The following is a 21392-nucleotide window of genomic DNA, read 5'->3' on the forward strand; positions in this document are numbered from 1 at the left end:
AGGGTAGGGTAGGATCAGAGAGAAGAGGGAGTAGGGTAGGAACAGAGAGAGAAGGAGTAGGGTAGGAACAGAGAGAGAAGGAGTAGGGTAGGAACAGAGAGAAGAGAGGGAGTAGGGTAGGAACAGAGAGAAGAGAGGGTAGGGTAGGAACAGAGAGAAGAGAGGGAGTAGGGTAGGAACAGAGAAAATAGAGGGTAGGGTAGGATCAGAGAGAAGAGGGAGTAGGGTAGGAACAGAGAGAGAAGGAGTAGGGTAGGAACAGAGAGAGAAGGAGTAGGGTACGAACAGAGAGAGAAGAGAGAGTAGGGTAGGAACAGAGAGAAGAGAGGGAGTAGGGTAGGAACAGAGAGAGAAGAGAGGGTAGGGTAGGAACAGAGAGAAGAGAGGGAGTAGGGTAGGAACAGAGAGAGGAGTAGGGTAGGAACAGAGAGAGAAAAATGAGTAGGGTAGGAGGAGAGAGAAGAGAGGGTAGGGTAGGAACAGAGAGAAGAGAGGGTAGGGTAGGAACAGAATAATGGGACCAGGCATATGAGGGATCCTCAGAGTTCTGACTGACTGATGGATGTCCCTCCTCACTTTACTGACCTGCCTGGGGACCTGGACCCGTGTTCATAAAGCAACTCAGAGTAGAAGTGCTGATCTCGGATCAGGTCCCCAATTGTTCATATAATCGTATTAATTAGGATCTAAAAGGTTAAATTGATCCTAGATCAGCACTGAGAGATTCTTTATGAATATGGGCGCTGGACACTGGGGCCCTGGATGAGGGAAGGCTTGAGAGGGGAGTACGAGATGGACCCTATCTGAGAAATACATAGAAAACAATATAGCCTAGAGTAGGGGTCATCAACTAGATTCAGCCCCGGGCCAATTATTTTCTTGAGCGGATGGTCAGGGGGCCGGAACATAATTACAAATAATTTGTAGACTGCAAATTGACCGCTAGAAGTCCAAACAGATCTGCCTGTCACATCCTGTCTGCCTGGTTCAGAGAGGGCTGTCACATCCTGTCTGCCTGGTCCATAGAGGGCTGTCACATCCTGTCTGCCTGGTTCAGAGAGGGCTGTCACATCCTGTCTGCCTGGTCCATAGAGGCCTGTCACCTCCTGTCACCTCCTGGCTGCCTGGTCCATAGAGGCCTGTCACATCCTGTCTGCCTGGTTCAGAGAGGGCTGTCACATCCTGTCTGCCTGGTCCATAGAGGGCTGTCACATCATGTCTGCCTGGTCCATAGAGGGCTGTCACATCCTGTCTGCCTGGTTCAGAGAGGGCTGTCACCTCCTGTCTGCCTGGTCCATAGAGGGCTGTCACATCCTGTCTGCCTGCTCCAGAGAGGGCTGTCACCTCCTGTCTGCCTGGTCCAGAGATGGCTGTCACATCCTGTCTGCCTGGTCCAGAGATGGCTGTCACATCCTGTCTGCCTGGTCCATAGAGGGCTGTCACATCCTGTCTGCCTGGTCCATAGAGGGCTGTCACCTCCTGTCTGCCTGCTCCATAGAGGGCTGTCACATCCTGTCAGCCTGGTCCAGAGAGGGCTGTCAGGGTTTTCGAGGATGACTTTTGTTGCTATAGAAGCCATTTTTGTGGCACCGGATAGAATCACATATAGTTATTTTTAGTTTGAAATACATCACAAATCTCTTTTAGGATATTGGATAGTGGTGTAAATGAATTGTACAGTAACGCTGACCTGATTTTGAATCTGTCTGGGGCTGTGATGAAACGTTAAAGCATGAACCTTCCTTTGAAAATTTGACTATATGCTATCATTGCATTGATAGAACATTGTGTTATGCTGGTGAATGAACTGACTTCCGCATCAGAACACTAAAACCTGTCTGTCTCCTTGATCCCTTTGTAATGCCCAAATCCAGGCAAATCCCAGTGTTATTTAAGAAGACTTTGTACATCTGTAGCAGGGTTTCTGTTAGCCGCTAATTGCCAGCTTTTGGCCCAATTTTTTTATGAAAAGCCGATTTAATAAAAATAATACAAAATATAATAAAAATAATTACATAAATTATTGTCGACCAAATTCACCGGGAGAAAAAAAGAATCCCATTGCAAAATAATGCTTTTATTAATTGATGGAAATACCAGTCAATGGAAATACATTTTACCATCATGCTTATCGGTCTATAGGTCAAATACAATTTTATTTGTCACATGCGGCGAATATAACTGGTGTTGACTTCACCGTGAAATGCTTACTTACGAACCCCTTTCCCAACAATGCAGAGTTAAAAAGTAAGACAATTAGCAAAAAGTAACACTATAGATAACAATAATGAGCCTATATACAAAGAGTTCTGGTACCGAGTCACTGTGCAGTGGTACCAGGTAGTAATGAGGCTATATACAAGGAGTACTGGTACCGAGTCACTGTGCAGGGGTACGAGGTACATGTAGGTAGGGGTAAAGGTGACTAGGCAATCAGGACAGATAATAAAGCAGATTAGAAGCAGCGTATGTAAAGTGTGTGTGTGGGTAGAGTCCAGTGAGTGTGTGTGTGGGTAGAGTCCAGTGAGTGTGTGTGTGGGTAGAGTCCAGTGTGTGTGTGTGTGGGTAGAGTCCAGTGTGTGTGTGTGTGGGTAGAGTCCAGTGTGTGTGTGTGTGGATAGAGTCCAGTGTGTGTGTGTGTGGGTAGAGTCCAGTGTGTGTGTGTGTGGGTAGAGTCCAGTGAGTGTGCATAGTGGTTCATGTCCATAATGTAGGAACTAAAATGGCGCATGTTGTTTTTTGTCGTCATGCATCTTATTTATCACACGCCGCCGCATACAGACAGTCTAGTTAGAGCTGAATATAACCTCCGCACTAGAGCTGTTGCTGCTGCTCCTCAGCTCATTGTTGCTGCAGCTCCTCAGCTCATTGCTGCTGCTGCTCCTCAGCTCATTGCTGCTGCTGCTCCTCAGCTCATTGCTGCTGCAGCTCCTCAGCTCATTGCTGCTGCTGCTGCTCCTCAGCTCATTGCTGCTGCTGCAGCTCCTCAGCTCATTGCTGCTGCAGCTCCTCAGCTCATTGCTGCTGCAGCTCCTCAGCTCATTGCTGCTGCAGCTCCTCAGCTCATTGCTGCTGCTGCTGCTCCTCAGCTCATTGCTGCTGCTGCTGCTCCTCAGCTCATTGCTGCTGCTGCTGCTCATCAGCTCATTGCTGCTGCTGCTGATCCTCAGCTCATTGCTGCTGCTGCTGCTCCTCAGCTCACTGCTGCTGCTGCTGCAGCTCCTCAGCTCACTGCTGCTGCTGCTGCTGCTCCTCAGCTCATTGCTGCTGCTGCTGCAGCTCCTCAGCTCATTGCTGCTGCAGCTCCTCAGCTCATTGCTGCTGCAGCTCCTCAGCTCATTGCTGCTGCTGCTGCTCCTCAGCTCACTGCTGCTGCTGCAGCTCCTCAGCTCATTGCTGCAGCTCCTCAGCTCATTGCTGCTGCTGCAGCTCCTCAGCTCATTGCTGCTGCTGCAGCTCCTCAGCTCATTGCTGCTGCAGCTCCTCAGCTCATTGCTGCTGCTCCTCAGCTCATTGCTGCAGCTCCTCAGCTCATTGCTGCTGCTGCTCCTCAGCTCATTGCTGCTGCTGCTCCTCAGCTCATTGCTGCTGCTGCTCCTCAGCTCATTGCTGCAGCTCCTCAGCTCATTGCTGCTGCTGCTCCTCAGCTCATTGCTGCTGCAGCTCCTCAGCTCATTGCTGCTGCTGCTCCTCAGCTCATTTCTCCTGCTGCAGCTCCTCAGCTCATTGCTGCTGCTGCAGCTCCTCAGCTCATTGCTGCTGCTGCTGCTCCTCAGCTCACTGCTGCTGCAGCTCCTCAGCTCATTGCTTCTGCTGCTGCTCCTCAGCTCATTGCTGCTGCTGCAGATCCTCAGCTCATTGCTGCTGCTGCTGCTCCTCAGCTCATTGCTGCTGCTGCAGATCCTCAGCTCATTGCTGCTGCTGCTGCTCCTCAGCTCATTGCTGCTGCTCCTCAGCTCATTGCTGCTGCTGCAGATCCTCAGCTCATTGCTGCTGCTGCAGATCCTCAGCTCATTGCTGCTGCTGCAGCTCCTCAGCTCATTGCTGCTGTTGCTGCTTCTCAGCTCGTTGCTGCTTCTCAGCTCATTGCTGCTGCTGCTGCTCCTCAGCTCATTGCTGCTGCTGCAGCTCCTCAGCTCACTGCTGCTGCAGCTCCTCAGCTCACTGCTGCTGCAGCTCCTCAGCTCATTGCTGCTGCTGCTCCTCAGCTCATTGCTGCTGCTGCTGCTCCGCAGCTCATTGCTGCTGCAGCTCCTCAGCTCATTGCTGCTGCTGCAGCTCCTCAGCTCATTGCTGCTGCTGCAGCTCCTCAGCTCATTGCTGCTGCTGCAGCTCCTCAGCTCATTGCTGCTGCAGCTCCTCAGCTCATTGCTGCTGCAGCTCCTCAGCTCACTGCTGCTGCAGCTCCTCAGCTCATTGCTGCTGCTGCTGCTCCGCAGCTCATTGCTGCTGCTGCTGCTCCGCAGCTCATTGCTGCTGCTGCTGCTCCTCAGCTCATTGCTGCTGCTGCTCCTCAGCTCATTGCTGCTGCTGCAGCTCCTCAGCTCATTGCTGCTGCTGCAGCTCCTCAGCTCATTGCTGCTGCAGATCCCCTCAGCTCATTGCTGCTGCTGCAGCTCCTCAGCTCATTGCTGCTGCTGCAGCTCCTCAGCTCATTGCTGCTGCTGCTGCTCCTCAGCTCATTGCTGCTGCTGCTGCTCCTCAGCTCATTGCTGCAGCTCCTCAGCTCATTGCTGCTGCTGCAGCTCCTCAGCTCATTGCTGCTGCTGCTGCTCCTCAGCTCATTGCTGCTGCTGCTGCTCCTCAGCTCATTGCTGCTGCTGCAGCTCCTCAGCTCATTGCTGCTGCTGCTGCTCCTCAGCTCATTGCTGCTGCTGCTGCTCCTCAGCTCATTGCTGCAGCTCCTCAGCTCATTGCTGCTGCTGCAGCTCCTCAGCTCATTGCTGCTGCTGCTCCTCAGCTCATTGCTGCTGCTGCAGCTCCTCAGCTCATTGCTGCTGCTGCAGCTCCTCAGCTCATTGCTGCTGCAGCTCCTCAGCTCATTGCTGCTGCTGCAGCTCCTCAGCTCATTGCTGCTGCTGCAGCTCCTCAGCTCATTGCTGCTGCAGCTCCTCAGCTCATTGCTGCTGCAGCTCCTCAGCTCATTGCTGCTGCTGCTCCTCAGCTCATTGCTGCTGCTGCTGCTCCTCAGCTCATTGCTGCTGCTGCTGCTCCTCAGCTCATTGCTGCTGCTGCTGCTCCTCAGCTCATTGCTGCTGCTGCTGCTCCTCAGCTCATTGCTGCTGCTGCTGCTCCTCAGCTCATTGCTGCTGCTGCTGCTCCTCAGCTCACTGCTGCTGCTGCTGCAGCTCCTCAGCTCACTGCTGCTGCTGCTGCTGCTCCTCAGCTCATTGCTGCTGCTGCTGCAGCTCCTCAGCTCATTGCTGCTGCAGCTCCTCAGCTCATTGCTGCTGCAGCTCCTCAGCTCATTGCTGCTGCTGCTGCTCCTCAGCTCACTGCTGCTGCTGCAGCTCCTCAGCTCATTGCTGCAGCTCCTCAGCTCATTGCTGCTGCTGCAGCTCCTCAGCTCATTGCTGCTGCTGCAGCTCCTCAGCTCATTGCTGCTGCTGCAGCTCCTCAGCTCATTGCTGCTGCAGCTCCTCAGCTCATTGCTGCTGCTCCTCAGCTCATTGCTGCAGCTCCTCAGCTCATTGCTGCTGCTGCTCCTCAGCTCATTGCTGCTGCAGCTCCTCAGCTCATTGCTGCTGCTGCTGCTCCTCAGCTCATTGCTGCAGCTCCTCAGCTCATTGCTGCTGCTGCTCCTCAGCTCATTGCTGCTGCAGCTCCTCAGCTCATTGCTGCTGCTGCTCCTCAGCTCATTTCTCCTGCTGCAGCTCCTCAGCTCATTGCTGCTGCTGCAGCTCCTCAGCTCATTGCTGCTGCTGCTCCCTCAGCTCACTGCTGCTGCAGCTCCTCAGCTCATTGCTTCTGCTGCTGCTCCTCAGCTCATTGCTGCTGCTGCAGATCCTCAGCTCATTGCTGCTGCTGCTGCTCCTCAGCTCATTGCTGCTGCTGCAGATCCTCAGCTCATTGCTGCTGCTGCTGCTCCTCAGCTCATTGCTGCTGCTCCTCAGCTCATTGCTGCTGCTGCAGCTCCTCAGCTCATTGCTGCTGCTGCAGATCCTCAGCTCATTGCTGCTGCCAGCTCCTCAGCTCATTGCTGCTGTTGCTGCTTCTCAGCTCGTTGCTGCTTCTCAGCTCATTGCTGCTGCTGCTGCTCCTCAGCTCATTGCTGCTGCTGCAGCTCCTCAGCTCACTGCTGCTGCAGCTCCTCAGCTCACTGCTGCTGCAGCTCCTCAGCTCATTGCTGCTGCTGCTCCTCAGCTCATTGCTGCTGCTGCTGCTCCTCAGCTCATTGCTGCTGCAGCTCCTCAGCTCATTGCTGCTGCTGCTGCTCCTCAGCTCATTGCTGCTGCTGCAGCTCCTCAGCTCATTGCTGCTGCGGCTCCTCAGCTCACTGCTGCTGCAGCTCCTCAGCTCATTGCTGCTGCAGCTCCTCAGCTCACTGCTGCTGCAGCTCCTCAGCTCATTGCTGCTGCTGCTGCTCCGCAGCTCATTGCTGCTGCTGCTGCTCGCAGCTCATTGCTGCTGCTGCTGCTCCTCAGCTCATTGCTGCTGCTGCTGCTCCTCAGCTCATTGCTGCTGCTGCAGCTCCTCAGCTCATTGCTGCTGCTGCAGCTCCTCAGCTCATTGCTGCTGCTGCAGCTCCTCAGCTCATTGCTGCTGCTGCAGCTCCTCAGCTCATTGCTGCTGCTGCTGCTCCTCAGCTCATTGCTGCTGCTGCTGCTCCTCAGCTCATTGCTGCAGCTCCTCAGCTCATTGCTGCTGCTGCTGCTCCTCAGCTCATTGCTGCTGCTGCTGCTCCTCAGCTCATTGCTGCTGCTGCTGCTCCTCAGCTCATTGCTGCTGCTGCAGCTCCTCAGCTCATTGCTGCTGCTGCTGCTCAGCTCATTGCTGCTGCTGCAGCTCCTCAGCTCATTGCTGCTGCTGCTGCTCCTCAGCTCATTGCTGCTGCTGCTGCTCCTCAGCTCATTGCTGCAGCTCCTCAGCTCATTGCTGCTGCTGCAGCTCCTCAGCTCATTGCTGCTGCTGCAGCTCCTCAGCTCATTGCTGCTGCTGCAGCTCCTCAGCTCATTGCTGCTGCTGCAGCTCCTCAGCTCATTGCTGCTGCTGCAGCTCCTCAGCTCATTGCTGCTGCTGCTGCTCCTCAGCTCATTGCTGCTGCTGCTGCTCCTCAGCTCATTGCTGCAGCTCCTCAGCTCATTGCTGCTGCTGCAGCTCCTCAGCTCATTGCTGCTGCTGCTGCTCCTCAGCTCATTGCTGCTGCTGCTGCTCCTCAGCTCATTGCTGCTGCTGCAGCTCCTCAGCTCATTGCTGCTGCTGCAGCTCCTCAGCTCATTGCTGCTGCTGCAGCTCCTCAGCTCATTGCTGCTGCTGCAGCTCCTCAGCTCATTGCTGCTGCTGCTCCTCAGCTCATTGCTGCTGCTGCTGCTCCTCAGCTCATTGCTGCAGCTCCTCAGCTCATTGCTGCTGCTGCTGCTCCTCAGCTCATTGCTGCTGCTGCTGCTCCTCAGCTCATTGCTGCTGCTGCTGCTCCTCAGCTCATTGCTGCTGCTGCAGCTCCTCAGCTCATTGCTGCTGCTGCAGCTCCTCAGCTCATTGCTGCTGCTGCTGCTCCTCAGCTCATTGCTGCTGCTGCTGCTCCTCAGCTCATTGCTGCTGCTGCTGCTCCTCAGCTCATTGCTGCTGCTGCTGCTCCTCAGCTCATTGCTGCTGGAGTGAAACAAGTGCTTTTACATAAGCCCAGTCATTGCGCTTGCAACAATTCTAAATGCAATCGCATGTAAATAACAGTATTGATGGCCATGATTAAAAAGAGCTACTGTTTTCATTTCTCAACTGGTAATTGAAGCACGCCTCCCATTCGCCATTCAAGTCTATAGACAACGGTAGGCAGGCTATCAGTGCATAAAGCTGTCATCAAGGCAAAGAGTGTGCAAAGCTGTCATCAAGGCAAAGAGTTTGCAAAGCTGTCATCAAGACAAAGGGTGGCTATTTGAAGAATCTCAAATATAAAATATATTTTGATTTGTTTAACACTTTTTTGGTTACTACATGATTCCATATGTGCTATTTCATAGTTTTGATGTCTTCACTATTATTCTACAATGTAAAAAATAGTAAAAAATTAAGAAAAACCCTTGAATGAGTAGGTGTGTCCCAACTTTTGACCGGTACTGTATATATTATATATATTTTTTACAATATTATAATTTATTTTATTGAAATGGCGGCCTTGTGTGCACTTCCAGTAATACAATATACCCCGGTATGGTACAGAAACGGTATGACGGTATAATGGTTATTAAAGCTGCAATATGTAACTTTTTGGGCCAACCCGACCAAATTCACATAGAAATGTTAGTTATAGATCTTGAAATCTAATTGAAAGCAAGTCTTAAGATGTGCGCTATTTCTATGTTTCCTGTTCTTAAGTTTAGTTTTTGCGTCTTTTACTTTCGGTTTTGTCCACCAGCTGAAAATACAATATTTTTGGTTATTGAGAACATATTTCACAGCGGTTTAGATGGTACAATGATTCTCTGCACTATACATTGCTTGTTTTTCACATAAACTGAAATTAGGTGAACTATTAGAGTTTTAGCAACCAGGAAATGGTGAATGATTTCTGCATATTGCACCTTTAAAAAAAACAAAAAAATAACACTTGCACACAGACACCCAATTACAGAGAGCCTAAATGAAGGTAAACACTCCATGCAGAATCACCTATAATGAGATGTTAGGGTGTTGGTGTAATTAAGGAATGTATACGCCGTACACCGCGCTGCTGTTTAGATGTCAGGCACCTTCATACCGAAGGTTAGGAAATAGGAATCAACTTTGGACTATTGATATGCATCCATGTTGAAGCATCCCAACTACTACCAGGGAACAGAATCGTTAATGGATCCTCGCTATTTGAGCCACGTTACAATTCCCACAGGTTGACCCTATTGGCGCGATGCCTAGGATGTTTGCCATACGCGCAGCGACCCGGGTTAGCTTCCCTGTCAGATTAGTGAACATTAAGACTCAGCGCTCAATTAGTGTAATCCCTCTGTTTTAGTCCGGCTTAGACACAGACACACAAGTTGCTGAGGTTATTGGGTTCACAATCAAAGTACTAAGGAGAAAATTGAGAGGGTTTTACTGGGTACTGCTGCACTCAGTTACAATTCACTCACATGAGTTGTATACATACAACAACATGCGTTTCAGGCTTTGGGAGCCTCGGGGTGTGTGTGCGTGTGTGTGTGCGTGCGCATATGGATGTGTGTGTATTAGATGTTGTAATGATCACTGTCCTGTGTGTGCACTTAGTAACACTTAATCCTCTTCTTCCTCCTCTTCCTCCTCTTCTTTCTCTTCCTCCTCTTCCTCCTCCTCTTCCTCCTCCTCATCTTCTTCCTCTTCCTCCTCCTCCTCTTCTTCTTCCTCTTCCTCCTCCTCCTCTTCTTCTTCCTCTTCTTCCTCCTCCTCTTCCTCCTCCTCTTCTTCCTCCTCTTCCTCCTCCTTTTCTTCTTCCTCTTCTTCCTCTTCCTCCTCCTCCTCAGGGCCGATGAGATTGAAATGGTGATGACAGATCTGGAGAGAGCCAATCAGGTTAGTCTCCACCCCTTTATGGCCTTGGTCATTATTGGATGTTATAAACTGGGTGGTTCAAGACCTGAATGCTGATAGGCTGACAGCGGTGGTATATCAGACCGTATACCAAGGGTATGACAAAACATTAATTTTTACTCTTCTAATTACGTTGGTAACCAGTTTACGTTGTCTCTGTCTCTCTCTCTCTGTCTCTCTCTCTCTGTCTGTCTGTCTCTCTCTCTCTCTCTCTCTCTCTCTCTCTCTCTCTCTCTCTCTCTCTCTGTCTGTCTGTCTGTCTGTCTGTCTGTCTGTCTGTCTGTCTGTCTGTCTGTCTCTCAGAGGGCGGAGGCAGCACAGAGGGAGGCGGACACTCTGAGGGAGCAGCTGACCTCTTCTAACCAATCCCTGCAGCTGACTACCCAGATCCAGACCACCCCAGACACGGTACGCTGTTATTGGTTGGTAGAGTATGGATTGCTGATAGAGGTGGATTTGGTTGGCTGATTGCTGATAGGGGTGGATTTGGTTGGCTGATTGCTGAGAGAGGTGGATTTGGTTGGCTGATTGCTGATAGAGGTGGATTTGGTTGGCTGATTGCTGAGAGAGGTGGATTTGGTTGGCTGATTGCTGATAGAGGTGGATTTGGTTGGCTGATTGCTGATAGAGGTGGATTTGGTTGGCTGATTGCTGATAGAGGTGGATTTGGTTGGCTGATTGCTGAGAGAGGTGGATTTGGTTGGCTGATTGCTGAGAGAGGTGGATTTGGTTGGCTGATTGCTGATAGAGGTGGATTTGGTTGGCTGATTGCTGATAGAGGTGGATTTGGTTGGCTGATTGCTGATAGAGGTAGATTTGGTTGGCTGATTGCTGATAGAGGTGGAGTTGGTTGGCTGATTGCTGAGAGAGGTGGATTTGGTTGGCTGATTGCTGATAGAGGTGGATTTGGTTGACTGATTGCTGATAGAGGTGGATTTGGTTGGCTGATTGCTGATAGAGGTGGATTTGGTTGGCTGATTGCTGATAGAGGTGGATTTGGTTGGCTGATTGCTGATAGAGGTGGATTTGGTTGGCTGATTGCTGATAGAGGTGGAGTTGGTTGGCTGATTGCTGAGAGAGGTGGAGTTGGTTGGCTGATTGCTGAGAGAGGTGGATTTGGTTGGCTGATTGCTGAGAGAGGTGGATTTTCTTTAGTCCTAGGAGCAGATGCATTATGATCAGTATACCCCAAAGAATTGGTTGATGGATTGATTGGTTCATTGATTATTTGATTGATTTATACTTTAACTTATAGGAGCAGACTGTTGTGATTTATAGATTGATTTAATTATGTATTGATTGGTTAATTGATGAATGGATTGATGTACAGTGAGGGGGAAAAGGTATTTGATCCCCTGCTGATTTTGTACGTTTGCCCACTGACAAAGACATGATCAGTCTATAATTTTAATGGTAGGTTTATTTGAACAGTGAGAGACAGAATAACAACAACAAAAATCCAGAAAAACGCATGTCAAAAATGTTATAAATTGATTTGCATTTTAATGAGGGAAATAAGTATTTGACCCCCTCTCAATAAGAAAGATTTCTGGCTCCCAGGTGTCTTTTATACAGGTAACGAGCTGAGATTAGGACCACACTCTTAAAGGGAGTGCTCCTAATCTCAGTTTGTTACCTGTATAAAAGACACCTGTCCACAGAAGCAATCAATCAATCAGATTCCAAACTCTCCACCATGGCCAAGTCCAAAGAGCTCTCCAAGGATGTCAGGGACAAGATTGTAGACCTACACAAGGCTGGAATGGGCTACAAGACCATCGCCAAGCAGCTTGGTGAGAAGGTGACAACAGTTGGTGCGATTATTCGCAAATGGAAGAAAGAACTGTCAATCTCCCTCGGCCTGGGGCTCCATGCAAGATCTCACCTCGTGGAGTTGCAATGATCATGAGAACGGTGAGGAATCAGCCCAGAACTACACGGGAGGATCTTGTCAATGATCTCAAGGCAGCTGGGACCATAGTCACCAAGAAAACAATTGGTAACACACTACGCAGTGAAGGACTGAAATCCTGCAGCGCCTGCAAGGTCCCCCTGCTCAAGAAAGCACATATACATGCCCGTCTGAAGTTTGCCAATGACCATCTGAATGATTCAGAGGAGAACTGGGTGAAAGTGTTGTGGTCAGATGAGACCAAAATCGAGCTCTTGAGCATCAACTCAACTCGCCGTGTTTGGAGGAGGAGGAATGCTGCCTATGACCCCAAGAACACCATCCCCACCGTCAAACATGGAGGTGGAAACATTATGCTTTGGGGGTGTTTTTCTGCTAAGGGGACAGGACAACTTCACCGCATCAAAGGGACGATGGACGGGGCCATGTACCGTCAAATCTTGGGTGAGAACCTCCTTCCCTCAGCCAGGGCATTGAAAATGGGTCGTGGATGGGTATTCCAGCATGACAATGACCCAAAACACACGGCCAAGGCAACAAAGGATTGGCTCAAGAAGAAGCACATTAAGGTCCTGGAGTGGCCTAGCCAGTCTCCAGACCTTAATACCATAGAAAATCTGTGGAGGGAGCTGAAGGTTCGAGTTGCCAAACGTCAGCCTCAAAACCTTAATGACTTGGAGAAGATCTGCAAAGAGGAGTGGGACAAAATCCCTCCTGAGATGTGTGCAAACCTGGTGGCCAACTACAAGAAACGTCTGACCTATGTGATTGCCAACAAGGGTTTTGCCACCAAGTACTAAGTCATGTTTTGTACAGGGGTCAAATACTTATTTCCCTCATTAAAATGCAAATCAATTTATAACATTTTTGACATGCGTTTTTCTGGATTTTTTTGTTATTATTCTGTCTCTCACTGTTCAAATAAACCTACCATTAAAATTATAGACTGATCATTTCTTTGTCAGTGGGCAAACGTACAAAATCAGCAGGGGATCAAATACTTTTTTCCCTCACTGTATGTTTTGACCTATGAGCAGACTGTTGTGATTGGTTGATTGATTGGTGTATTGATGTATGTGTTGGCCTATAGGACCAGGCAGTGGAGGTGGTGTCCCGCTCCAGTCTGGAGGCAGAGCTGGGGGCCAAGGACAGAGACATGGTTCAGCTGGTGGAAGACGTCCAGAGACTGCAGGCCAGCCTTTCTAAACTCAGAGAGAGCTCCACCACACAGATCACACAGCTTCAACTACAGCTGAGCACCAAGACTGCCACCTTCAAGGTAGGCTACAGTGGCTTGCGAAAGTATTCACCCCCCTTGGCATTTTTCCTATTTTGTTGCCTTACAACCTGGAATTAATATGGATTTTTTGGGGGGTTTGTATCATTTGATTTACACAACATGCCTACCACTTTGAAGATGCAAAATATATTTTCTTGTGAAACAAACAAGAAATAAGACAAAAAAAGAAGAAAACTTGAGCGTGCATAACTATTCACCCCCTAAAAAGACAATACTTTGTAGTGCCACTTTTTGCAGCAATTACAGCTGCAAGTCTCTTGGGGTTTGTCTCTATAAGCTTGGCACATCTAGCCACTGGGATTTTTGCCCATTATTCAAGGCAAAACTGCTCCAGCTCCTTCAAGTTGGATGGGTTCCGCTGGTGTACAGCAATCTTTAAGTCATACCACAGATTCTCAATTGGATTGAGGTCTGGGCTTTGACTAGGCCATTCCAAGACATTTAAATGTTTTCCCTTAAACCACTCAAGTTTTGCTTTAGCAGTATGCTTATGGTCATTGTCCTGCTGGAAGGTGAACCTCCGTCCCAGTCTCACATCTCTGGAAGACTGAAACAGGTTTCCCTCAAGAATTTCCCTGTATTTAGCGCAATCCATCATTCCTTCAATTCTGACCAGTTTCCCAGTCCCTGCCGATGAAAAACAACCCCACAGCATGATGCTGCCACCACCATGCTTCACTGTGGTGTTCTTGGGGTGATGAACGGTGTTGGGTTTGCGCCAGACATAGCGTTTTCCTTGATGGCCAAAAAGCTCAATTTTAGTCTCATATGACCAGAGTACCTTCTTCCATATGTTTGGGGAGTCTCCCACATGCCTTTTGGTGAACACCAAACGTGTTTGCTTATTTTTTTCTTTAAGCAATGGCTTTTTTCTGGCCACTCTTCCGTAAAGCCCAGCTCTGTGGAGTGTACGGCTTAAAGTGGTCCTATGGACAGATACTCCAATCTCCGCTGTGGAGCTTTGCAGCTCCTTCAGGGTTATCTTTGGTCTCTTTGTTGCCTCTCTGATTAAAGCCCTCCTTGGCTGGTCCGTGAGTTTTGGTGGGCGGCCCTCTCTTGGCAGGTTTGTTGTGGTGCCATATTCTTTCCATTTTTTAATAATGGATTTAATGGTGCTCCGTGGGATGTTCAAAGTGTCTGATGTTTTTTTATAACCCAACCCTGATCTGTACTTCTCCACAACTTTGTCCCTGACCTGTTTGGAGAGCTCCTTGGTCTTCATGGTGTCGCTTGCTTGGTGGTGCCCCTTGCTTAGTGGTGTTGCAGACCCTGGGGCCTTTCAGAACAGGTGTATATATACTGAGATCATGTGACAGATCATGTGACACTTAGATTGCTCACAGGTGGACTTAATTTAAATAATTATGTGACTTCTGAAGGTATTTTATTGCACCAGATCTTATTTAGGGGCTTCATAGCAAAGGGGGTGAATACATATGCACGCACCACTTTTCCGTTATTTATTGTTTCGAATTTTTCTTAACAAGTTATGTTTTTCATTTCACTTCACCAATTTGGACTATTTTGTGTATGTCCGTTACATGAAATCCAAATAAAAATCCATTTAAATTACAGGTTGTAATGCAACAAAATAGGAAAAACACCAAGGGGGATGAATAATTTTGCAAGGCACTGTATATATATATATACACACACCTCTCTCTCACTCACACACACACACACACACACACACACACACACACACACACACACACACACACACACACACACACACACACGTGTATGTAAAAGTTGATTGTCATTATACTGTCTGTCTGGGAGTTTCCATCCCCCTCATCCATCATTCATTTAATCTCTTCCCCTCCCTCTCTTCTGTCCTCCCCCTCTCTCTCTCTCTCTCTCTCTCTCTCTCTCTCCACCCATATCCTCTCATCCTCTGCTCTCATCCTCTCTCTCCTCCTTTCTCTCTTCTGTCCTCCCCCCTCTCTCTCTCTCTCTCTCTCTCTCTCTCTCTCCACCCATATCCTCTCATCCTCTGCTCTCATCCTCTCTCTCCTCCTTTCTCTCTTCTGTCCTCCCTATCTCTCTCTCTCTCCACCCATATCCTCTCATCCTCTGCTCTCATCCTCTCTCTCCTCCTTTCTCTCTTCTGTCCTCCCTCTCTCTCTCTCTCTCTCTCCACCCATATCCTCTGCTCTCATCCTCTGCTCTCATCCTCTCTCTCATCCTCTCTCCTCTCCTCCCCTCCTCTCTCTTTCCCTCCCTCTCTTCTTTCTAGCAACTGGAGCAAAAGCTTCAGGAACAGGCTGACTATGAGGAGGTGAAGAAAGAGCTCAGGTGAGTATGCAAACATGTGTGTTGTACCCTGAGTACGCTGTTCTTGCTCCAAATACTGACCTAATTTAGTTAGTGATTGATGTCCTAGTAGCCCTGGGGTGTCTGCGGTTCTCTAACAGTGTTACAAGGGAAGCATGTCCTCTTGCCCTCCATTCTATAACTCAATACTTTGTGTTTATTAGCTTGGTACTGCGTGTGTGTTTTAATGGATCCTTTATTTGTACAAACCACTGCGGATAATCAACCAAAAGGGTATACCACAAAACAGTATCAGTGAGTTAGCGAGGTAGATATTCAGAAATAACTTTTATTTTGAATTGACTCTACAACCAAAAACACATATCTCAGTTTAGCTTTATTAATAAACGAGAAAATCAATAGTTATTTCTGGTTGTTTTTTTAAAGTTAGCTGGCGAACACATGGAACCTGCCCCGTCATACAGTGGCTTCAGAAAGTATTCATACCCCTTGACTCATGCCACATTTAGTTGTTACAGCCTTATTAAATATTATTGATTAAATATATTTTCAAGAATTCAAAGTTGATTAAAAAATTAAAAAATGTTTGCCTATCTACACACAATACCCAACAAAGTGAAAACATGTTTTTTTAACAAAACAGTTTTTCGTTGCTAGACAACCATTTGCAGGTCTTGCCGTAGATTTTCAAGTAGAGTTAAGTCAAAACTGTAACATTGGCCGCTCAGGAACATTCATGTCATTCACTGTGTTCTTGGTAAGCAATTCCAGTGTAGATTTGGCCTTGTGTTTTAGGTTATTGTCCTGCTGAAAGGTGAATTCATCTCCCAGTGTCTGGTGGAAAGCAGACTGAACCAGGTTCTCCTCTAGTCTCCCAGTGTCTGGTGGACAGCAGACTGAACCAGGTTTTCCTCTAGTCTCCCAGTGTCTGGTGGAAAGCAGACTGAACCAGCTTTTCCTCTAGTCTCCCAGTGTCTGGTGGAAAGCAGACTGAACCAGGTTTTCCTCTAGTCTCCCAGTGTCTGGTGGAAAGCAGACTGAAACTGGTTTTCCTCTAGTCTCCCAGTGTCTGGTGGAAAGCAGACTGAACCAGGTTTTCCTCTAGTCTCCCAGTGTCTGGTGGAAAGCAGACTGAACCAGGTTTTCCTCTAGTCTCCCAGTGTCTGGTGGAAAGCAGACTGAACCAGGTTTTCCTCTAGTCTCCCAGTGTCTGGTGGAAAGCAGACTGAAACAGGTTTTCCTCTAGTCTCCCAGTGTCTGGTGGAAAGCAGACTGAAACAGGTTTTCCTCTTGGATTCTGCCTGTGCTTAGCTCCATTCCGTCGTTTACTTTTATTTATTTTTTAAAATTTACTCCCAAGACTTAACGATGACAAGCACACCCATAACAGGATGCAGCCAACACTATGCTTGAAAATATGGAGAGTGGTTCTCAGTAATGTGTTGTATTGGATTTGCCTCAAACATAACACTTTGTATTCAGTACAAAAAGGTCATTGCTTTGCCACGTTTTGTTTGCAGTATTACTTAAGGGCCTTGTTGCAAACAGGATGCATGTTTTGGAATATTTGTATTCTGTACAGGCTTTCTTCCTTTTCACTCTGTCAATTAGATTAGTATTGTGGAGTAACTACAATGTTGTTGATCCATCCTCAGTTTTCTCCTATCACAGCCATTAAACTCTGTAACTGTTTTAAAGTCACCATTGGCTTCATGGTGAAATCCGTGCGCGGTTTCCTTCCTCTCCGGGACCTGAGTAGGGAAGGACGCCTGTATCTTTGTAGTGATTGGTTGTGTTGATACACCATCCAAAGTGTAATTAATAACACAATGCTGAAAGGGATATTCAATGTCTGCTTTTTATTTGTTTTTACCCATCTACCAATAGGTGCCTTTCTTTGCAAGGCATTGGAAAACCTCCCTGGTCTTTGTGTTTTGAATATGTGTTTGAAATTCACTGCTCGACTCAGGGACTGCCCAGAACCCGAAATTAGAAATAACTTCCTATGTTAGTAAATCCATTACCTGCTCCTCTGTCACTCGCTCTGCTCTTGGCTCATGAGAAAGCTCAGAGTATGGCTGATAGCTACTTTTCATCACTCGAGGAACATTATTATTTCTTGAGAAGTAATCTCTCCTGTTTTATATTTGACCAAGTTGAAGCACCTTTGACCACCTACGTTTTGAACCAAGTTCAACCCACACACCGCCCACTCCACCCAGTTAGAGAGAAGGGAATCTTGGGAGTTGTAGGAATTGACTCAAATGGCAATTGGGAACATCAGGACTGAGATATTTAGACAGACATCGTTTTGAAATGTGATTTTGTGTGAATACGTCTACTCTGGATTACTGAAAACAACAACATGGGTAAAATATTATTTTAATGAGCCAAGTCTCTCTTTCTCTCTCTCTCGCTCCACAGCATCCTCAAGTCTATGGAGTTTGGCCCATCGGACAGCTCAGTGCAGGTACATAGAAAACTCTTCCTCTTCCTCTGCATGGAGACAGACAGACTTCTGTAAATACTGCTGATGTGTATTACTGTTCTCCTTTATCTTACCCCCCCCCTCTCTCTCTCTCTCTCTCTCTCTCTCTCTCTCTCTCTCTCTGTCTCTCTCTCTCTCTCTCTCTCTCTCTCTCTCTCTCTCTGTCTCTGTCTCTCTGTCTCTCTCTCTCTGTCTCTCTCTCTCTGTCTCTCTCTCTCTCTCTCTGTCTCTCTCTCTCTCTCTCTCTCTCTCTCTCTCTCTCTCTCTCTCTCTCTCTCTCTCTCTCTCTCTCTCTCTCTCTCTCTGTCTCTCTCTCTCTGTCTCTCTCTCTGTCTCTCTCTCTCTCTCACCTCTTTCTCTCTCTCTCTCTTCTCTACCTCTTTCTCTCTCTCTCTCTCTCTCTCTCTACCTCTTTCTCTCTCTCTCTCTCTCTCTCTCTCTCTCTCTCTCTCTCTCTCTCTCTCTCTCTCTCTCTCTACCTCTCTCTCTCTACCTCTCTCTCTCTCTCCTCTTTCTCTCTACCTCTCTCTCTCTCTCTCTCCCTCTATCTCTCTCTCTCTCTCCCTCTATCTCTCTCTCTCTCTCTACCCCTCTCTACTTCTTTCTCTTTCTCTCTCTCTCAACATCTCTCTCTCTCTCTCTCTCTCTCTCTCTCTCTCTCTCTCTCTCTCTCTCTCTCTCTCTCTCTCTCTCTCTCTACCTCTTTCTCTCTCTCAGGAGATGTCTAAACCCCTGGAAGTGTTGTTGTTGGAGAAGAATCGTAGTCTGCAGTCTGAGAGTTCCTCTCTGCGAATCGCAAACACTGAGCTGAGCGGTGAGTCAGTCTGCCCTGGGGGTTAGGGCCTGGGGGTTACAGCCTGGGACCTAAGGTGGTTACCAACACACAGCATTGAGTCTAAACCAGTCCTTCACTTAGACTGATATGGGTCCCTGTACTATTTGTATTACGGTGCTAGATTGGACTGGCTCGGGACAGGACCAGAATCAGGTGGGTAGTGGATGGGGGTTAGGGCCTGGGGGTTAGGGCCTGGGGGTTAGATTGGACTGGCTGGGGACAGGACCAGAATCAGGTGGGTAGTGGATGGAACCGGTTCTTGTCTGGAAGACTCTTCTTCTAAGTGTAATTTAAAATCTTAGCTGACGCTCAACACTCAAACTGACATTCTCTCTGAGAATGATTTATTCTGGCTGAATGCTTTAATTGTAGTATCACTAGAAAAACAACGGCAAGAAACCAACCAGTCATACAATGTGGATTGAATAAAGACTGGAACTCATTAAATGTCTTCATTTCATAGACATTCCCACGTGTGTTTTAAATCTGGCACCAATCAATCAATCAATCAATTTTATTTTATATAGCCCTTCTTACATCAGCTATTATCTCGAAGTGCTGTACAGAAACCCAGCCTAAAACCCCAAACAGCTAGTAATGCAGGTGTAGAAGCACGGTGGCTAGGAAAAACTCCCTAGAAAGGCGAAAACCTAGGAAGAAACCTAGAGAGGAACCAGGCTATGAGGGGTGGCCAGTCCTCTTCTGGCTGTGCCGGGTGAAGATTATAACAGAACCATGCCAAGATGTTCAAAAATGTTCATAAGTGACAAGCATGGTCAAATAATAATCAGGAATAAATCTGTTGGCTTTTCATAGCCGATCATTAAGAGTTGAAAACAGCAGGTCTGGGACAGGTAGGGGTTCCATAACCGCAGGCAGAACAGTTGAAACTGGAATAGCAGCAAGGCCAGGCGGACTGGGGACAGCAAGGAGTCACCACGGCCGGTAGTCCCGACGTATGGTCCTAGGTGCTCAGGTCTCTCAGTTGGCTTTTCATAGCCGATCATTAAGAGTTGAAAACAGCAGGTCTGGGACAGGTAGGGGTTTCGAGAATCGCAGGCAGAACAGTTGAAACTGGAATAGCAGCAAGGCCAGGCGGACTGGGGACAGCAAGGTGTCATCATGCCCGGTAGTCCTGACGTATGGTCCTAGGGGCTCAGGTTCTCAGAGAGAAAGAGAGAACGAGAGAATTAGAGAGAGCATACTTAAATTCACACAGGACACTGGATAAGACAGGAGAAGTACCCAGGTATAACAACTAACCCCAGCCCCCGACACATAAACTACTGCAGCATAAATACTGGAGGCTGAGACAGGAGCGGTCCGAGACACTGTGGCCCCATCCGAAGAAACCCCGGACAGGGCCAAACAGGAAGGATATAACCCCACCCACTCTGCCAAAGCACAGCCCCCGCACCACTAGAGGGATATCCTCAACCACCAACCCACAATCCTGAGACAAGGCAGTATAGCCCACAGAGGTCTCCACCACAGCACAAATCAAGGGGGGCGCCAACCCAGACAGGAAGATCACGTCAGTAACTCAACCCACTCAAGTGACGCACCCTCCCAGGGACGGCATGAAAGAGCACCAGCAAGCCAGTGACTCAGCCCCTGCAACAGGGTTAGAGGCAGAGAACCCCAGTGGAGAGGGGAACCGCCCGGCAGAGACAGCAAGGCTGTTCGTTGCTCCAGAGCCTTTCCGTTCACCTTCACACTCCTGGGCCAGACTACACTCAATCATATGACCTACTGAAGAGATAAGTCTTCAGTAAAGACTTAAAGGTTGAGACCGAGTCTCGTCTCCACATGGGTAGGCAGACTGTTCCATAAAAAATGGAGATCTATAGGAGAAAGCCCTGCCTCCCGCTGTTTGCTTAGAAATTCTAGGGACAATTAGGAGGCTCTGCGCTTGTGACCGTAGCGCATGTATTGGTATGTACGGCAGGACCAACTCGGAAAGATAGGTAGGAGCAAGCCCATGTAACGCTTTTATAGGTTAACAGTAAAACCTTGAAATCAGCCCTTGCCTTAACAGGAAGCCAGTGTAGGGAAGCTAGCACTGAGTAATATGATCAAATTTCTTGGTTCTAGTCAGGATTCTAGCAGCCGTATTTAGCACTAACTGAAGTTTATTTAGTGCTTTATCCGAGTAGCCGGAAAATAGAGCATTGCAGTAGTCTAACCTAGAAGTAACAAATGCATGGATTAATTTTTCTGCATCATTTTTGGACAGAAAATTTCTGATTTTTGCAATGTTACGTAGATGGAAAAAAAGCTGTCCTTGAAACAGTCTTGATATGTTCGCCAAAAGAGAGATCAGGGTCAAGAGTACCGCTGAGGTCCTTCACAGTTTTATTTGAGACGACTTTACAACCATCAAGATGAATTGTCAGATTTAACAGAAGATCTCTTTGTTTCTTGGGACCTAGAACAAGCATCTCTGTTTTGTCCGAGTTTAAAAGTAAAAAGTTTTCAGCCATCCACTTCCTTATGTCTGAAACACAGGCTTCTAGCGAGGGCAATTTTTGGGGGCTTCACCATGTTTCATTGAAATGTACAGCTGTGTGTCATCCGCATAGCAGTGAAAGTTAACATTATGTTTTCGAATAACATCCCCAAGAGGTAAAATATATAGTGAAAACAATAGTGGTCCTAAAACGAAACCTTGAGGAACACCGAAATGTACAGTTGATTTGTCGGAGGACAGACCATTCACAGAGACAAACTGATATCTTTCCGACAGGTAAGATCTAAACCAGGCCAGAACTTGTCCGTGTAGACCAATTTGGGTTTCCAGTCTCTCCAAAAGAATGTGGTGATCGATGGTGTCAAAGGCAGCACTAAGGTCTAGTAG

The 21392-nt window shown here is 48.0% G+C and overlaps 1 protein-coding gene across 5 annotated transcripts in view; it reads left to right on the forward strand.

Annotated features, from left to right (window-relative positions):
• Window positions 1–21392, forward strand: part of LOC121567671 (protein CASP) — a 159557-nt gene that overhangs the window by 88756 nt on the left and 49409 nt on the right. For all 5 annotated transcript variants that reach the window (XR_006001147.2, XM_041877873.2, XM_041877874.2 and 2 more), the window contains exons 9-14: window positions 9657–9705; window positions 10027–10131; window positions 12726–12914; window positions 15175–15233; window positions 17637–17682; window positions 18418–18514. Coding sequence is in view for 4 of the 5 variants with exons in the window: in XM_041877873.2 (XP_041733807.2) it covers window positions 9657–9705; window positions 10027–10131; window positions 12726–12914; window positions 15175–15233; window positions 17637–17682; window positions 18418–18514 (545 nt within the window). In the remaining variant the exon portion in view is untranslated. The remainder of the gene's footprint in view (window positions 1–9656; window positions 9706–10026; window positions 10132–12725; window positions 12915–15174; window positions 15234–17636; window positions 17683–18417; window positions 18515–21392) is intronic.

This window comes from Coregonus clupeaformis, chromosome 6 (genome assembly GCF_020615455.1).
Source record: "Coregonus clupeaformis isolate EN_2021a chromosome 6, ASM2061545v1, whole genome shotgun sequence".
NCBI classification, from domain to species: domain Eukaryota; kingdom Metazoa; phylum Chordata; class Actinopteri; order Salmoniformes; family Salmonidae; genus Coregonus; species Coregonus clupeaformis.